The sequence below is a fragment of the Sturnira hondurensis genome, unplaced genomic scaffold (assembly GCF_014824575.4).
Source record: "Sturnira hondurensis isolate 20B ecotype Veracruz unplaced genomic scaffold, ASM1482457v3 Scaffold0016462, whole genome shotgun sequence".
NCBI lineage: Eukaryota > Metazoa > Chordata > Mammalia > Chiroptera > Phyllostomidae > Sturnira > Sturnira hondurensis.
This window is the reverse complement of record NW_028089093.1, coordinates 5,326,960-5,342,062: the sequence shown is the minus strand read 5'-3', so window position 1 is coordinate 5,342,062 and position 15,103 is coordinate 5,326,960. Positions and strand designations below refer to the sequence as shown.

The window sequence follows — 15,103 nt, the reverse complement described above, 5'->3', positions numbered from 1 at the left end:
AATGTAAAAGGCCCGAATTTGTTCCTAATATTCTGAACCTCAAACAAGCCAAACTGACTGATACCATCAGCAATCTGATCTTCATCATTGAAGATCAGCATTTTCCTATTTAAGGTTCTGAATTCACTGATTGTGCAGAGGTGGTGTCTTTAAAAAAACAGTCCTCACCCAAGGATATGCTTATTGATTTTAAACAGAGAGGAGGGGAGAGAGAGAGAAAAAAAAACATCAATTGGTTGCCTCCCGTGCACATCCAGACTGGGGATTGAATGTGCAACCTAGGAATCTGTCCTGACCAGGAATTGAACCTACAGCCTTCTGGTCTACAGGATGATGCTCCAACCAACTGAGCTACCTGGCCAGGACTGCAGAAATGTCTTTATACAAACATAAAGAAAAAGGCCAACAAAACATGAAAATCAACGTGAAGTCCTGGCAAGCACTCAGGAGCACCCAACATTAATAGTGTTTGCTTACAAATCCTAAGCAGCATTTCCACAAACATCTCAAACTTGGCAGATCCAATATAATTACTGCATTGGTCTGTTTATAATAAGAACAGAACTGTGGATAATTTGGGATTTTTAATTTGGTCTTTTTTTCAGTGCTCTTTTTAGCTGGCCTCCTGAAAGAATTTGCAGCCAGACACTTAACTGGGCAACTTATTCTTGCAGGTGCAGACGACAACCATGTGCATATCCGTTAGCCTAAGCGGCTTTGTGGTCCTGGGCTGTCTATTTGCACCCAAGGTGCACATCGTCCTGTTCCAACCCCAGAAGAATGTGGTTACACACAGACTGCACCTCAACAGATTCAGCGTCAGTGGAAGTGGGACCACTTATTCTCAGTGTAAGTACAGAACTTGGCCCTCACCCCTTCACACGTAGCATTGTAATAGGGAGCAAGCTGGGAGGGGAAGGAGTGGACATAGAGAGGAACAGACAACATGTGCTCATCCCCGTGAACAATCTCAATTCAATTTAAATAAGTACTGGTTCAATCACTAAGCACCAGGTACTGTGCTAGGTGCTAGGGATACAGAGATGAGCAGAAGGGTGAAAGGTCCTGCTTGGCAGTACCCTATCCAGCAGGGAAGACATATATTAAATCTGGAACAGCAAGAAGGACTTTTGAGCATGTCCTGGAGTCAGAGAGTCCACTTTCTGGTCCTGCCTCTGCAGTCAGCTCAATAGGTAACTGTGAGCACATTGCTTTATTGTTCCCTGCCTCAGTTTACTCATTGTCCTAGAGAGGTGGACTAGGTTGGGCTCTGCAAAGTATGCTCTGTGTCACACAAATGCTGAAGTTGCTCCGTGAGAAATTAAAAGAGGGGGATAGATAATCAAATAAGATGAAAAAATGCTACATCCTAAATACCCCTTAGAAGTTCAAAGCACCCCTTTTAACCTGAGCCTGTTAAGTTTTGAGAATCTCTACATCAAATAAGCCTTTTTAACTTGGTCATTGGCAGAGTCTCTTAAAAGTATCTGATAATAGTTAAACCAACTAACATCCCATGGACCACACCTTGGAAAATGCTGCGATAGATTTTCCTCTATTGCAGTGCCACAGTGTTTTTTCAGCTGAGAACCAGCTGAGAAGGCCCTTTGAACTGAAGGCTTACCCGCATAACTCCCCCAAAATCTGTCTCCGACTGGCCTGCAATATCTGAAACACTATCCTTAGAAAAGCATTTGTTTAATTCTTCCGCATCCTCTGAAGCACAACTGTCCCTAAAAGGGACAACCCTTTGAGCCATTTTTCAGCTCATCTGTGATACAAAGGAGAAGGAATTCACAGATAGAAGGATGAGGGGGGAGGGAGAGTGGAGCCAGGGGAGGAGGAAGGACTGAGTGGAGCCAGGGGAGGAGGAAGGACTGAGTGACAGAGACAAATGACTACTTCACAATTTTGCCTCAAGTCAATTAGAGAGGATACTTCAAAATAGCTCAGCATCACAGAGTGAGCAATCACATTAGTGCCCCAGTTTCTCTGTGAAGTATGAAACTGAAGTGGGCAGCCCTTCCCCCAGCAAACAAAGGAAAGACTGATGACTGGTCCATGTTCAGTGATGCGCCGGATACATCGGTCCTTGGCTGAGCGCTGCTATCCAGACGGGACGTTACTGTATTTTCAACTTAATTTCCAGGCATCACATGGTTGACTATCAGAATATGGTAAAACGTGCAATTTTCCTTGGATCCTCAAGAAACCTGCTTATTTCTTAAGCAAACAAATCTCCTTCCTAGAGGCCCAGCTCTAACAGCTAGCTAGTTCAAACAAGAAAGAAGTGGCAATGACTAACAATAACAACAGCACCTGACAAGAACTAGCATTCATTGAATGTTTTCTATGTGCTGGGCTTTGTGTTAAATACTTCATATATGTGTGTGCCTGCTGTACCTCATTCTAAGCTCACAACTCTTTGAGATAAAGAAATCTACCCAGAGTCACACATATTGAACAGGGCAGAACCAGAATTTAAAGTCGGTTTTTCTGATTTCAAAGCCCGTGTACCAAACTACTATATCATGCTACCTCACCCAGAATACAAGCTAGGGAAAGTCCCATGAGGCTTGGTACCTGGTAAGCTTTACAGGGAAGGTTACCCGAGCCTGTGCAGCAGATTTACCCCTGGTAAAATAAAAAATCTTGCTGATATCTCAGAGCTCTTGGTTGTTACCATAACAATTTAGCAAAGGCTATAAGTATTCCACAGACATGATTCAAAATATCATACATCCAAACCTCAGTGATTTAGAAATGGTGGCATTTTTCTAATACATAGACAGGAATACATTTCTGAAGGTATAACAAGGGCACTTTATCCCAACCACGCCTCTCTTCACAAATATTCATTTACACAAATACAATTTACTTTGACCACAATGGGCCTGTTTAAGCTTTACTCAGTATGCTAATCTCCCCATAGGTACTTCAAGCTAGGCGACTACCCAGCCCATTTTATAACTGTTTTGCCTACTCAGTAAAATTTTAAATAATTTTTATTTAAAAAGTCTAAATTCAGACCTCATTCTTCAGCAGTCTTTGTCTAATCAAATTAGCGGTGTTATTAAAGTAACAAAGGGGAGTATTTATGTGATATCTCTAGAGATTTCAAAGTGCGTAAGTAACAAATACATTTATTTCTGATTTATAATATTATATCTTTAATTCAAAATGGTTTTATATTTGCGGGCTTATTTTATCCCCTGAGTACTAGACATCACAAATTCCATTCTGTAGGTGAGAAAACAGAGAAGTCACACTCAAAGACATAAAATGACTCAAGAGTTGACACTAGCGTTCCACAGTTGTGATTGACACGCTTTCCTCTTAATAAACTGGAAGTACTGTCATAAAATTCATTCACTAAATACTGGGGCACCGTCAACACACCAGAATTTTCTGAGCATCTCTGCACAACAGTGGTGAACAGGACGGAATCCCTGATTCTGTCAAGCTAAGTGTCTAGTGCGGTGTTTTTCATCCTGTAGGATATAATCTATTAATGGGTCATGAAATTTATTCAGTACACTTGGCCAGCAAATAGATAAAATATCTTAGAGCACATTATAATGTGAGAAGGGTAAGCAGTATTTCGCTACGTTTGCCCTGGAGTTTGCATATGTGTCCCAGGTGCAGTGGAAACACCCGCGGCTGTGCACTGCAGTCCAAGGAGCACGACGCCATGCTCCGTGAGACCTAGTTCTATGTGTGAACACATTACTGGCCAACTGTGGTAAAAATTTAAGCAACTGTTTAATACCTCAAGGCCTGGTTCCTCCATTATATATTCAGCTCAATTTATATTCATTTCCCCCCTAAATACTGTCAAGTATGTTGTTTTATAAATCAAGAAGAATCCTTCAACTGCTCTGAATTCATTAGGCAAAGCATACGTCTTCCATCGCGTACGTTCTTCCAGCAAGTACTGTGCGGGTGTTTTACTGTATTAGGTTGTTGTTACCGATATATCTGCCGGTTGTATGGTGAACTCTCTCCTGAGGTAAAAAAAAAAAAAACAAAAAAACTCCCCTTCCCCACTCACTCAACAGCAATCTATTCTCAAGAGCAAACATTCCCTAAATTTAGTGGCTTATAACAACAACCTTTTTATTACCTCTCACGATTCTGCAGGTCAGGAATTCAGGCAGGACTAGGCTGGGCAGTTCACGTGCCCGTGAGGCCCGGACTAGCATCCTTCTGCAGTACCAGCTGAGACTGACCTGGGCTGGAGGGTCCACGGAGCTTCCAGTCTCAGGCTTGATACTTCGGTGGGGGAGCACCTTGCCACATGGGATCGCAGAGAGCATGACAGAGCCTGCCCAGATGTCAGGGGGCTCCACCTCTCAAAGAATCTGTGGCCATTTTTTGTTATGAAATGGTCTTCAAACCCTAAACTAAATCAGAACTACACTCTTACCAGGGATTACAGCAACTTGACACACACTTAATCCTATGCAATGCTACAAGTCACCTAGACTTTAGAGGCAGCCACATTAATTCCCAGTTAATTCTCTGGCAGGAAAGCAGTGGGCGGACCACATCACCCCAGAGCCCAGGCGAGCTCTCTGGCAGCCCCTACAGTGGCTGACAGCAGACAGGGTATGGGCACTGCATTTCTAAAGCTGAGCTGTAGCTCCAAAAAGATGGAAATCATGACCAAACTCAGAGGCAGCCCTGGAGGAAAGAACATGGTTAAAGATATCTTGGAAAACTCACCCTTTGAGAAATATTTACATAGTGCTGGATGCCAAACAGGAATAATTGCAGTTAGGTCTTATTAACCATACACAGTGAGAGTCAGAATAATAAATATAAAGGAAACATGAACTTTTCTCCATTAAGTATACATATGGGCCAATAACTTATGTACAAAAAAATATTTATGTACAAAAAATTAAAAAAAAATTTTGCACTGACTGGGGTGGCTCAGTTGGTCAGGTGTCATCCTGAAAAGCGAAAGGTCATGAGTTCAATTCCCAGTCAGGGCACATGCCTAGCTTGCAGGTTTGGTCCCTGGTTTTGGTCCCTGGTTGGGGCACATACGAGAAGCAACCAAATCATATTTCTCTCTCACATCAGTGTTTCTCTCCCTTTCTCCCTCCCTTCCCCTCTCTCTAAAAAATAAATAAAATTTAAAAGAAAACTGTTTGAAGTAGAGATTCTCAAGCCCCACTCATAACTATACTGATTCATATAGTCTGGGGCAAAAGAAATATGGTTTGTAACAGATACCCCTGCTGGTTCAATGGAAGTGATCCGAGGAGTACATTTTGAGGACCTCAGTCTAAACCATCCTGTCTGCTTTATTCAGTGGTATCAGTGCAGAGCAAGGAGGGCTTCTTCGATGACCCTCAAAGAGGATACAGGCATGGGGCTCAAAGAGGACGAGGTATTTTGAATTACATCCTTTGCTTCATGACGCCAGTAGCCACATCCCTGTGCAGTTATTTCCCCAGCTCCCTCCAGAACCCTCCAGACAAGGTATTTATGGCACAGAAGCACCTGGCTGCTCAAAAAACATTGACTGAAACTGGGAATGCTCCTTCCAACAGCAGTATAACTCAGAGACCAAAAAGTCCTAAACTCAAGCGTGTAATGCCGCTCTCACACCCACACACATAAGCAAACATTCTTTGTAACTGGATATGAAAGAAAAGAGGTCATTCTTTATTGTGTTCAGCTTTAGAAGCAAAGGGGCTTCCCAGAGCCGGTTCCCACAGACAGGCAACGAAGAAGGGATGCTGTGAATGTAAGTAGAACCACATTCATTTTGAAGGTACAAACTGGATGTGCATGTGACGTTATACCTAAAACCCGCATAGGACCCACGCAGATCAGACTGTTGCTGTCACTGCTACAGGTTTGTATAAGCATAGACCGGGGAGAAGGAGGTGGGAAATGCAGTGTGTGCCCAGGGGTCTTCAGAGCTATCATATATACAGGCTATCTGCTATGGCGGTGTGTGATTCTCTTGTTCACGGCAATCGTTCAGATACAGGTATGTCATTACCAGTGAGATCAGCCAGGAGGCTTCCGCTGTAACGATGCCCAAAGTCAGGTCCTCAAGGAGCCATAGGCACATGGGGATTGATTGCCTCTGCCAAAACCTTGTGCAGGAAGTCGCTTGTCTAGGTGGTAATGGGTGAACTGCTCGATGAATAGAATCATTCTTTATTACAAAGGATTTTCACATTATCAAAAAATCAGTAATAGAAAAAGGCCAAGGGAACAGTCTTTGAGAGGCACAGTATACTTTTCTACAGAGCGACAGCATCGGAAAGCAAGCACCTGAGGACAGACTTCACATTTACCAATGGTCAGGCTGTGGAAGACACCCCAGTTAGGAGAGGGCAGGCCATGTTTCAAGCCAGAATTTTTTCTCCTTTATAGTGCCAGTCCAGAAAAACAGCACAATACGCCTGCACTTTACAGTTCAGGGAGTCCCAGAATGGCACTGTGTGCTCCCTGGCCAAGTGAATTAATTAGCAAGTTATTTGGCAACACGGGCTGAATGACTGACTGTCAGTCAGGCGTAGGTATGTTATACACATAAATTCTCACTGGCCAGTGCAGAGGGAGCCCGGAGTATTCAGCGAGTTAAGCACATCTGCTTCCAGACTGAATACACCCAGATCATCTGAATCTGAAACACGTCAACCCATTTTCCCTGTGGAAGTGAACGTCCACAGCATTCCTGGGAATCGCATTTCATTAGCTTTCGTTCCTTACCCCACTGAGGGAGGAAGAACAGACAGCTGTAACAGGTAACCCTACGTATATTAACGATGTAATGTTCAATACCTCTCCTTCCTTCCATTTAATGTTTCCACTGTACCTGTCTCACAACCGTTCCTCTGTAACTTTTAAATCACTTTCTCTTTACCTCTAGTATTTTGCTGATTTTCCCCAAGCAACTATAACCCACCTTCCTTACTAATAGTGACCACAGAGTCCGGAGCTGGAAGAAAGGCCACAGACCATTGATTCTAATAACCACGTTTCTAGATGAGAAAACTGGGCCCTGTCTACTAAATACTTTATGGAAGTTGATAACTGAAGTCATAGATCAAACTCTCAAATGTGCTCCAAGGATCCTCTGGCCTCTCTGGATTTTCTGCCTCAGCTCAGCTACAAAATTCATGGCAGAGATTATTGACAATGAGAATCTTAGCATCTGCAAATTCAATGATTTTTTCCTTAAGTCCATAGCTTTCCCCTTCGGTGCTCTACGTGACAGCAGCTCGTTCTGCCAGCATAGGTGCAGATTTTCATTCCTCTGAAAAAGCCTACGCCAGGGAGTTCAGCGACATACATCATGTCCGTCTGCCCCCTCAGTGGTCCCCACACCCAGGCTGCGCACAGAGAAGGTGCGGTATTCCAGAGGGGCAACCCACAAAGTTTCTCAGAAAATGTGATTTGATAAAGACAAAGGAATATTGTTAATGGTGACCAGCTAAATGTTTATATCAAAGATATTTCTCCCATTTAAATAGTTCTTTAAAAGCAAGTACCTTTTTCTCAAGTTAGATGACATTGTACAATTTCCCCTTCTGTCCCATACATCTGAGTGTAGTATAAACTCAATAGCTCAAAGGGGTTCCTAAACCAGAGTTCAGTATCGTAGGAGAGATACCTATAGTCATATGCATTTCACTGTAACCCCAAATGTATTAATGCTTTTGGGAACGTGGTCCCATGGTCAGAACCATGAAGATATGTTCATTAAAATGGAACTCTGTTGATAAACAAATACTGCCCATACATTGACTTCAGATGATCAGTATCTTCAAGCAACGATGCCTGATGTCAGTTTATGCTATAGCATTTCTCCTTCCTACTGTCTTCTCATTTTGTTTAAGTGAAATTCTATGACTAATATCCAAAAATGGAGATACCTGTGTGCTTCTACCACAAAATCCCTACCATGTGGAAAACGTTTTTAAAGATGTCTTCCCTACCTGGAGTAAACTCAGAGACTTTAAGAGAGGGATCCTTAACAAGTAAATGTGATCAAATTGATGGGTAACTCACTCATTCATTGAAGACACTCCTGTCTCAGCCCTAAGGATGTGATATTGAACAAAACAAATAAACCAGGCACTCATGGTGTATACATTATAATTAGGTACGGTGGCGCACAGTCAGAAAACCAGTAATACTTATTGTATCAGGTGGCAATAAGTGAAATGAAGAAATTAATACGAGGCATAGACAAATAAGGTGTCCTGGGAGTAGAGCGAGTTACTTTGTTTTCTAGAGTGGCCCAGGAAGTGTTCTCTGATAGGTGACATCTGAACAAAGACACGAAGGAAATGCAGAAAGGGGGTCGTGTCCACAACTGCAGAAAGTCACTCCAGGCAGAGGAAATAGCAAACGTAAAGGTCTAACATGGGAAGAGCATCACAGAGGCAAACATGGCTCAAGGGAAAGAAATAGGGTGAACGTGAGAAGAGATGAGGACAGAGAGGGGGCAGACCATGCAGGACTTGGGAGGTCATTGTAAGGACTCGTACCTTCCTATGAAAGTAACTGAAGACACTCATGGGTTTCATCAGAGGTGTGGCATGAGCCGACTTTAAAGCACCATTTTTATCCTTTTAGCTGTAGAGGCAGAATATAAGACAAGGAGCAAGCAGCCAGAGACGTCATGCAGGAAGCTATGACATACTCCAGATGCTGGTGGCTTAAATCAGGGTGGTAGCAATGAAAGCTAATAAAGTGTTCAGAGGCTGTCCATCATTTGACAGTGAAGCTAACAAGATTAGCTCCACTAGATGGAAGAACAAATGCCTGACATTATTTTATTAGAGTTTAACACTTTTGGCTTCGGACTTGGATCTCTAGACATAGTAGCACGTACAGCTCATATTAGGTGTCTGAACCTCAGGGCGAGTGAGTCTCTGATCCTTGCCTGAAAACACGTCTGGATGGGAAAAAGGAGGAACCAGAGATGTTGGACAACTAAGAGGAGACAAGAAGAATAGGTTAGAATAATACAAGAAAGATTGAATCCTTTCAATTATAAATCACTTATATCCAGCATAGGTTTGCACTTTTTGAGGGAGGGAGGACAAAATAAAGGAACGTGACTGGAAGGAAAGCATGACAGCGTGAAGTGGCAACAGGGGATCGAGGGATTTAGTGGAAGACCAATGGAATTTCTGTTGAAAAGGTAATGAAGTCACATCATGGGTGATAAAGAAGGTACACACCATATTTCCTCTTTCCATGAATCTTGTCTCACAAGAAATAAATCACTGAATGGAGAGGCCTTTGCATTTAATTTCCAGCTCCACATTTCCATCTATAGATTTTTATCCAATATCATAAAGAATGTGACTTGTCTCATAAATCTACTTTTAACAGCTTAATATCATGACCCTGAGAATCTAGTCCACGTTTGTTAACAATGGATATTGTCTTCCACTGTGAAACCTCTGACATAGTAAGGCCACCAAACCTGGGCTAGCAAAGTCATCATCCGCCCAGACAACATAAATCAATCAGCAGATGAACTTCTTCTGGCATGGACCAAGGGGCACTAACACAAGTAAAATCAAGGTGAAGAATAAGAAAACAGGTTCACTGATGAAGCAGTGAGACAAGGCAACAAGCAGCTGGTAGAAACTGGATTCTATGACCATAGCATTAAAATATCTAAACAAGCTGACATACTGGGAAAAATTATTTAGGGTCACTAGGAGCAAGGAAATGGAACAGATGGGAATAAACTGGAATGTCTGTTTAAATGTTTGTTTTCTTCTTTTCCAAGGCTGATATATTACATGGGTATAGAAACACGGTGATTCTCAGGAACCAAGTTTCAGCCACTAAATTGACTAACACACTTAGCATCCATAATAATCTATTAAATCAACATGTTTAACATTGACTGAGGGCCCAGTCCCTGAAGAAAATAAGGCCATTTTCTCCAAAGCCTGGCCAGCCCTAGCATTACTGGCGGGAGACAAATGGATTTCACAGTGCAAGACAAAGCTCCCACAGATCTCCAATGCCTCACCTAGTCTGTGAAGCAAAATGTGCTTTTGGATGGGTGTGAGTTGCCCTTTTGTGATCAATGGTGAAACTTACTAGGTCTTTTTAAGTACCGTCACTTTGAATAACAAAAAGCACCACCTTAGCCTAGAGCAACTAACAGCTTCTCCTCACCCCCCACTCCCAGAAAAGCCAAAAATAAGCCTGCAGCCTCTTATTTTGAACAGAAAGAATGATTGTAGTACTTTTAAAAAATGGGCTAAACTTACACCACTCAAAAATCTTGTGAGAATTTCACAGAATAATAGCAAAAGCTCATCACAAACACATATGAAAATGAAAGTACTTTGCTCTTACATATATATTTATTACTGCCTTAGGGAAAAACAAATGGGCTAATATGGGAGACGTATGTGAAATACTTATGAAAGGCAAAGTAATAGAGATACTGAACTCATACAACAGTGATTTCCTCTACTATATTCAGCAGCATGTACAAAACCAAGTATTTTTTACATAATAAAATAAAATGCACTGGCAAAAGCTACAGATGAAATAGTAGACGAGAAGCAGGAAAATACAAGCTACAGTTCCCTTCAATACACCAAAAAGTTCTCAGGGAAGGAACAACTGCAGAAAGGGTCTTGGGGTGTTTTTGCTGTTATTACTTGTAAAAAAGACCTTGAATTTACACTGTCTTCCTCTCAGAGTTTGGACATTCTAACATGGGGTGTTCCCTTTAATGTGTCTAGGAAGCAGGTAGATGATTCGATGTTGTTTGGTGAACCCTCACAACGATGTCCATCGGATGTCTAGTAGGTTAATTGAAACTGTAGGTTGACAATTTTCTATGGAACTATCTCTGTAGTCCCTGTACTTCTTACCTACCTAGTCAAAATACACCCAATATTAAGGTAGGAGAATGCAGTGAGCAGGCAAATCCTGAGCAAGTTCCAAAATAGCATGAGGAATCACACAGTAGGTTTCTGGTACAATCTTTAAAAATGAAGGTGGAGAGAGGTATCAGACTGGTCCAAGGCAGACAGAGAGGGGCATAGCTTCCCAGTCCCTAGGTCTCCTAGACCTGCCCCCACGACTCACTGTTCTTCTTCAATCTCTGAAAATGAAAACCCTGCACAGAAGTAATAAAACTTGATCCTGGAAAGATGACGAGATTAGTCAAAATGTCAAAGGCAGCATGCCTCCTAGGGGATGCTCGTGGCGTGAGCCAGTTCTCTTTGCAAGGGTGGTTGACGGTCAATGCCACAGTGGGGCTTAAGAAGCAGAAAGGTTACCTGTCCCCAAACAAGGCGGCCCACGGGCCTCATATTTGCTGGCCACTCCTTCAGGTTAAAAGACTATTTCCTTCTGGAAACTTCCCTTGGTCCCCACCTTCTTTGAAGTGCAACCATTTATACAATCATTTGGAAAATATTTATAGAAAGTATATTCTGTGATCAGCAATAATGAAAAAGACAAGCAGAGCCCCCTACATGTTTTATAGTCAACAGTATAAGACATAAGACACTAACAACAACAACCAAAAAAGGGGCAAGGAAAAAATCAGTTTTAAAATTGGGTGACAGAGCAATCAGTTGGCTACTTTAGGGAGCCTGATGACAACCTTTTCTAAGAGGTGACATTTCAGATATGGATGACCATAAAAAGCCAGGCATGTAATTAAAAGAAAGAAAACTATTCCAAGCAGTGGCAACAGCTACTGCAAAGGCCTGAAGTTGAGAAACAGATATGCTGTGTTTGAGGACAAAAGGAAAAATAAGAGTGGGGGTGAGGTGAGGGAGGCATGGAATTAGGTGGACCCAGAAAGACAGGCATGGTCCCCGTCACCCGAGCATTTATAAACCAGAGGAGGGAGGAGGGCACAAAGGGAAGCCATCGGAAGTGTACAGTTATTTTTAAACAACTTATTTAAAAGCACTCTCCCTGCTCTGCAGAGAATGTGTTACAGGGAAGCCCAGTGGAAACAGGTACCGGGGGCAGGGGGCGGCTAATACAGCCTTGAAGAGTAAGATAACACTGCACTAGCCCAGGGTGGCGGATGCATGGCTAGAAGCAGCTGGAGGTGGACACAGAGCTGATGGGATCTGGTGGCAGGTTCGGTATGGGAGGAGAGAAAAGGGGCAAGGGGCTCAAATGTTAGGCTTTTGGCTTGGGTAATTGGCTAGATGGTGATACCATTCCCTGAGGAAAGGAAAACGAAACAGGGTGAGGTTAGGGAATCAACAGTTACGCTTTGGCCACTTGATTTGAAATATCTATTAAATATGCACACGGAGATGTTGAGTAGACAGTTGGATACGAAGAAGATGTAGGAAGAACACATTAAATAGCCAAAGGGCTCGCCTAAGTTTCCAGTGAACCGAGGTTTGAACTTCACCTTGTTCTTTCACTTGCCTTATCTAACTTTGATGAAGCTAGAATTAGATAGAGTAGATGAAGAAACCCTGTAAAGAATACGCTAAATTCTTAGCATTTGGAATTACTATCACTATCACTTTACATCGAGTATTTATCTGCCACACACTGTGTTAAAACAGCTTCATTGTAGAAGCTTCAGGAAATGTACATTATGCCATCCCACCCCCAAAGATATGCTTCTAGTGGGCTCTTATTGTAAAGAAAACTGAAGCGCATCCTAAAAATGATAAAAGGAGAAACATCTCCAGAAGCGTTAGCATGCCACGTGATGCCACATAACCTTAGGCAGCCAGTCTTGACCTTATAGGTTTTCTCACACACCTGGCCAAGTAACCAATGAAAAACCGAGAGGCTGCAGTTTCCCTGGTGGTGAGCCTGCTGAAAGACTTCAGTGCCCCAAGTATGGCTAAAGCTCCTCCCCTGAATGACATAGAATCTCAAACTTCATCACTGGTTTCTCCATCATGTCTAAAGAAATGCCTATGAAAAATGCAATGTTATGGAGCAAGGATATTTCCACTATCAGACATGAACACTTTAGCATGAAATTAGTTTGTCTGATTGTTCAGTGAGAGGTCTGCCCTTGAGGAACAGGACAGCTGCCTGGTCAGTCTGACCTGCCCTGTGGTCAGGTAGCCAAGAAGAGCAGCTCATTCTGGGCAGAGCATGTCCAGATGGACAGACCAAGGGATGGGACAGAAACAGGTCTAAAAGGTAATGTAGAGTTACCTCTGATTCTCTCGACTACATAGTTTCCTCCCAGGGAGAATGGGGCTCCTCCCTTGTGTTCTCATTCAGAAAACAAACAAAAAAAAATGCATCAAGGGTGAAATAGATATAACTGAGCTATACCTAGCTTTCTTATAAAAAACAAAATCTCCAAAACAAGAGCTGTGAGTTGTATCTAGGAAAAACGAAGTGCCATAAAAAGAAAGATTATACATAGTAATACTCACACTGCTGTCACTATTGTCATGAACAAGATCATCACCCTTTGAGAATGTCTTCCTTTCTGATGACTGTTATGAAGTTGAAGTGAGTACATCAGCCCTTGCTAGAGGTTTCACTGAGCTCATCCCCACTTGTGTTCTCACTTGAACATGAGAAATGTGCCAAGCCATTCTCTGCTGGTGGAGTTCACAGATGACTCGTGGGACTATGGAAGAGCCATCCCTGCCCAGAGAGAACCAAATTGATTAAGGTATTGAAAATAGTAATTAATTTGACCATCTTTAAGAAACTTGCAGTGAGCTTCTAATTTTGCAAAATGTATTTTGCCAAAATTAATTTTAAACCCACAAGTGACTCCTTTCAACAATGATTATGCTTATCAACTCCCTTTAAGAGGTATGATATCAGTGGAGGTTTGTGCCAGAATGCATTTTAATGTAGAGCAGAACATATTTAGAAAGTTGATCTAGGACAGTATTAAATCATTTAGCATTTTCTAAAGCCAAGTTAAAATGCATGTTTTACTTAGTTTTAACAAGTGTCTGGTATTATTCATGCCATTGCCCAGGTTGCCCACTTGTCTGACACGGAATTCTCTGTCCTGCTTTGTTTTCCAGCCTCTGCGGGCGTGTACGTCCCAACAGTGTGCAATGGGCGGGAAGTCCTCGACTCCACCACCTCCTCTCTGTGATTGTGAATTGCGGTTCAGTTCTCGTGTTTTTAGACTGTTAGACAAAAGTGCAGCTCCAGAATATGGAAACCGAGCAAAAGAACAACCTTAGTACCTTTTTTTAGAAACCGTACAATAAATTATTTTTGAGGATTGTACAGTATATAGTGATGTGTTAGGACTTTTTAGGCTGATTTTAGTGCTCCTATTGTTAACGATTCCCCAGAACATAGACAGAACCTTTGTTTACAGAGCTGAGCATTGGTGACAAGGTCTGACAGGGTCCGTCTACTAAAAAAAATATGGTGGCAATATTAGATACCTTTTTTTCCTATAAAGTTTTTGTAGGTTCTTGTTGTAACTAATTTAGGATGAGTTTCTATGTTGTATATTAAAGTTACATTATGTGTAACAGGTTGTTTTTCTCAGCACAAAATAAAAAGCATCTGTATTAATGTAAAGCTATGAAGAATAAAACCATCAAGGTTTTTCAGCATGGTGGATAATGATTTGTTCTTTTTGAATCGCTTCAGGTAACTTGAATATGTTGACTTCAGACCATTTCTACTTTTAATGTTGGGAGAAACTATCTAACAGTGCTTTTGTTCACAGCTATGTGTACTTTTTAAAAAATTCTCACCCAAGGGTACGTTTATTGATTTTAAAGACAGTGGAAAGGGAAGACACACACAGAGCAAGGGATACAGAGACAGAGAGAGACAGAGAGAAGCATCGATGCGAGAGAGAAACATCCATCTGTTGCCTCCCATATGTGCCCCGACTGGGGATCAAACCCACAGCCTTCTGGTGTACGGGGCAATGCTCCCACCAAGTGAGCCACCCAGGCAACATTATATGTACTTTGAACACAAACTGTTACCCTAGAGAGTTATGAGTGGATCTGGACTTCTTCACCATCACAATGATCAGAAATTGACTGATGACACCAAAAATGGCAGGCCGTTTCAGTGGCCGGATGACATGACACACATTGGTTTCTTTAAGCCATATCTTCACAGCAGCATAGAATCTGCCCAG

The 15,103-nt window shown here is 42.1% G+C and overlaps 1 protein-coding gene across 1 annotated transcript in view; it reads left to right on the top strand.

The window, feature by feature from the left end:
* The window catches only part of GRM3 (glutamate metabotropic receptor 3), a 207,537-nt gene extending 193,007 nt beyond the window's left edge, over positions 1-14,530 (top strand). The window contains exons 5-7 of the mRNA XM_037066140.1: positions 675-849; positions 5,690-5,758; positions 14,013-14,530. Of these exons, the coding sequence (XP_036922035.1) occupies positions 675-849; positions 5,690-5,758; positions 14,013-14,086 (318 nt within the window). The 3' untranslated portion in view covers positions 14,087-14,530. The remainder of the gene's footprint in view (positions 1-674; positions 850-5,689; positions 5,759-14,012) is intronic.
* The last annotated feature ends 573 nt before the right edge of the window (positions 14,531-15,103 follow it).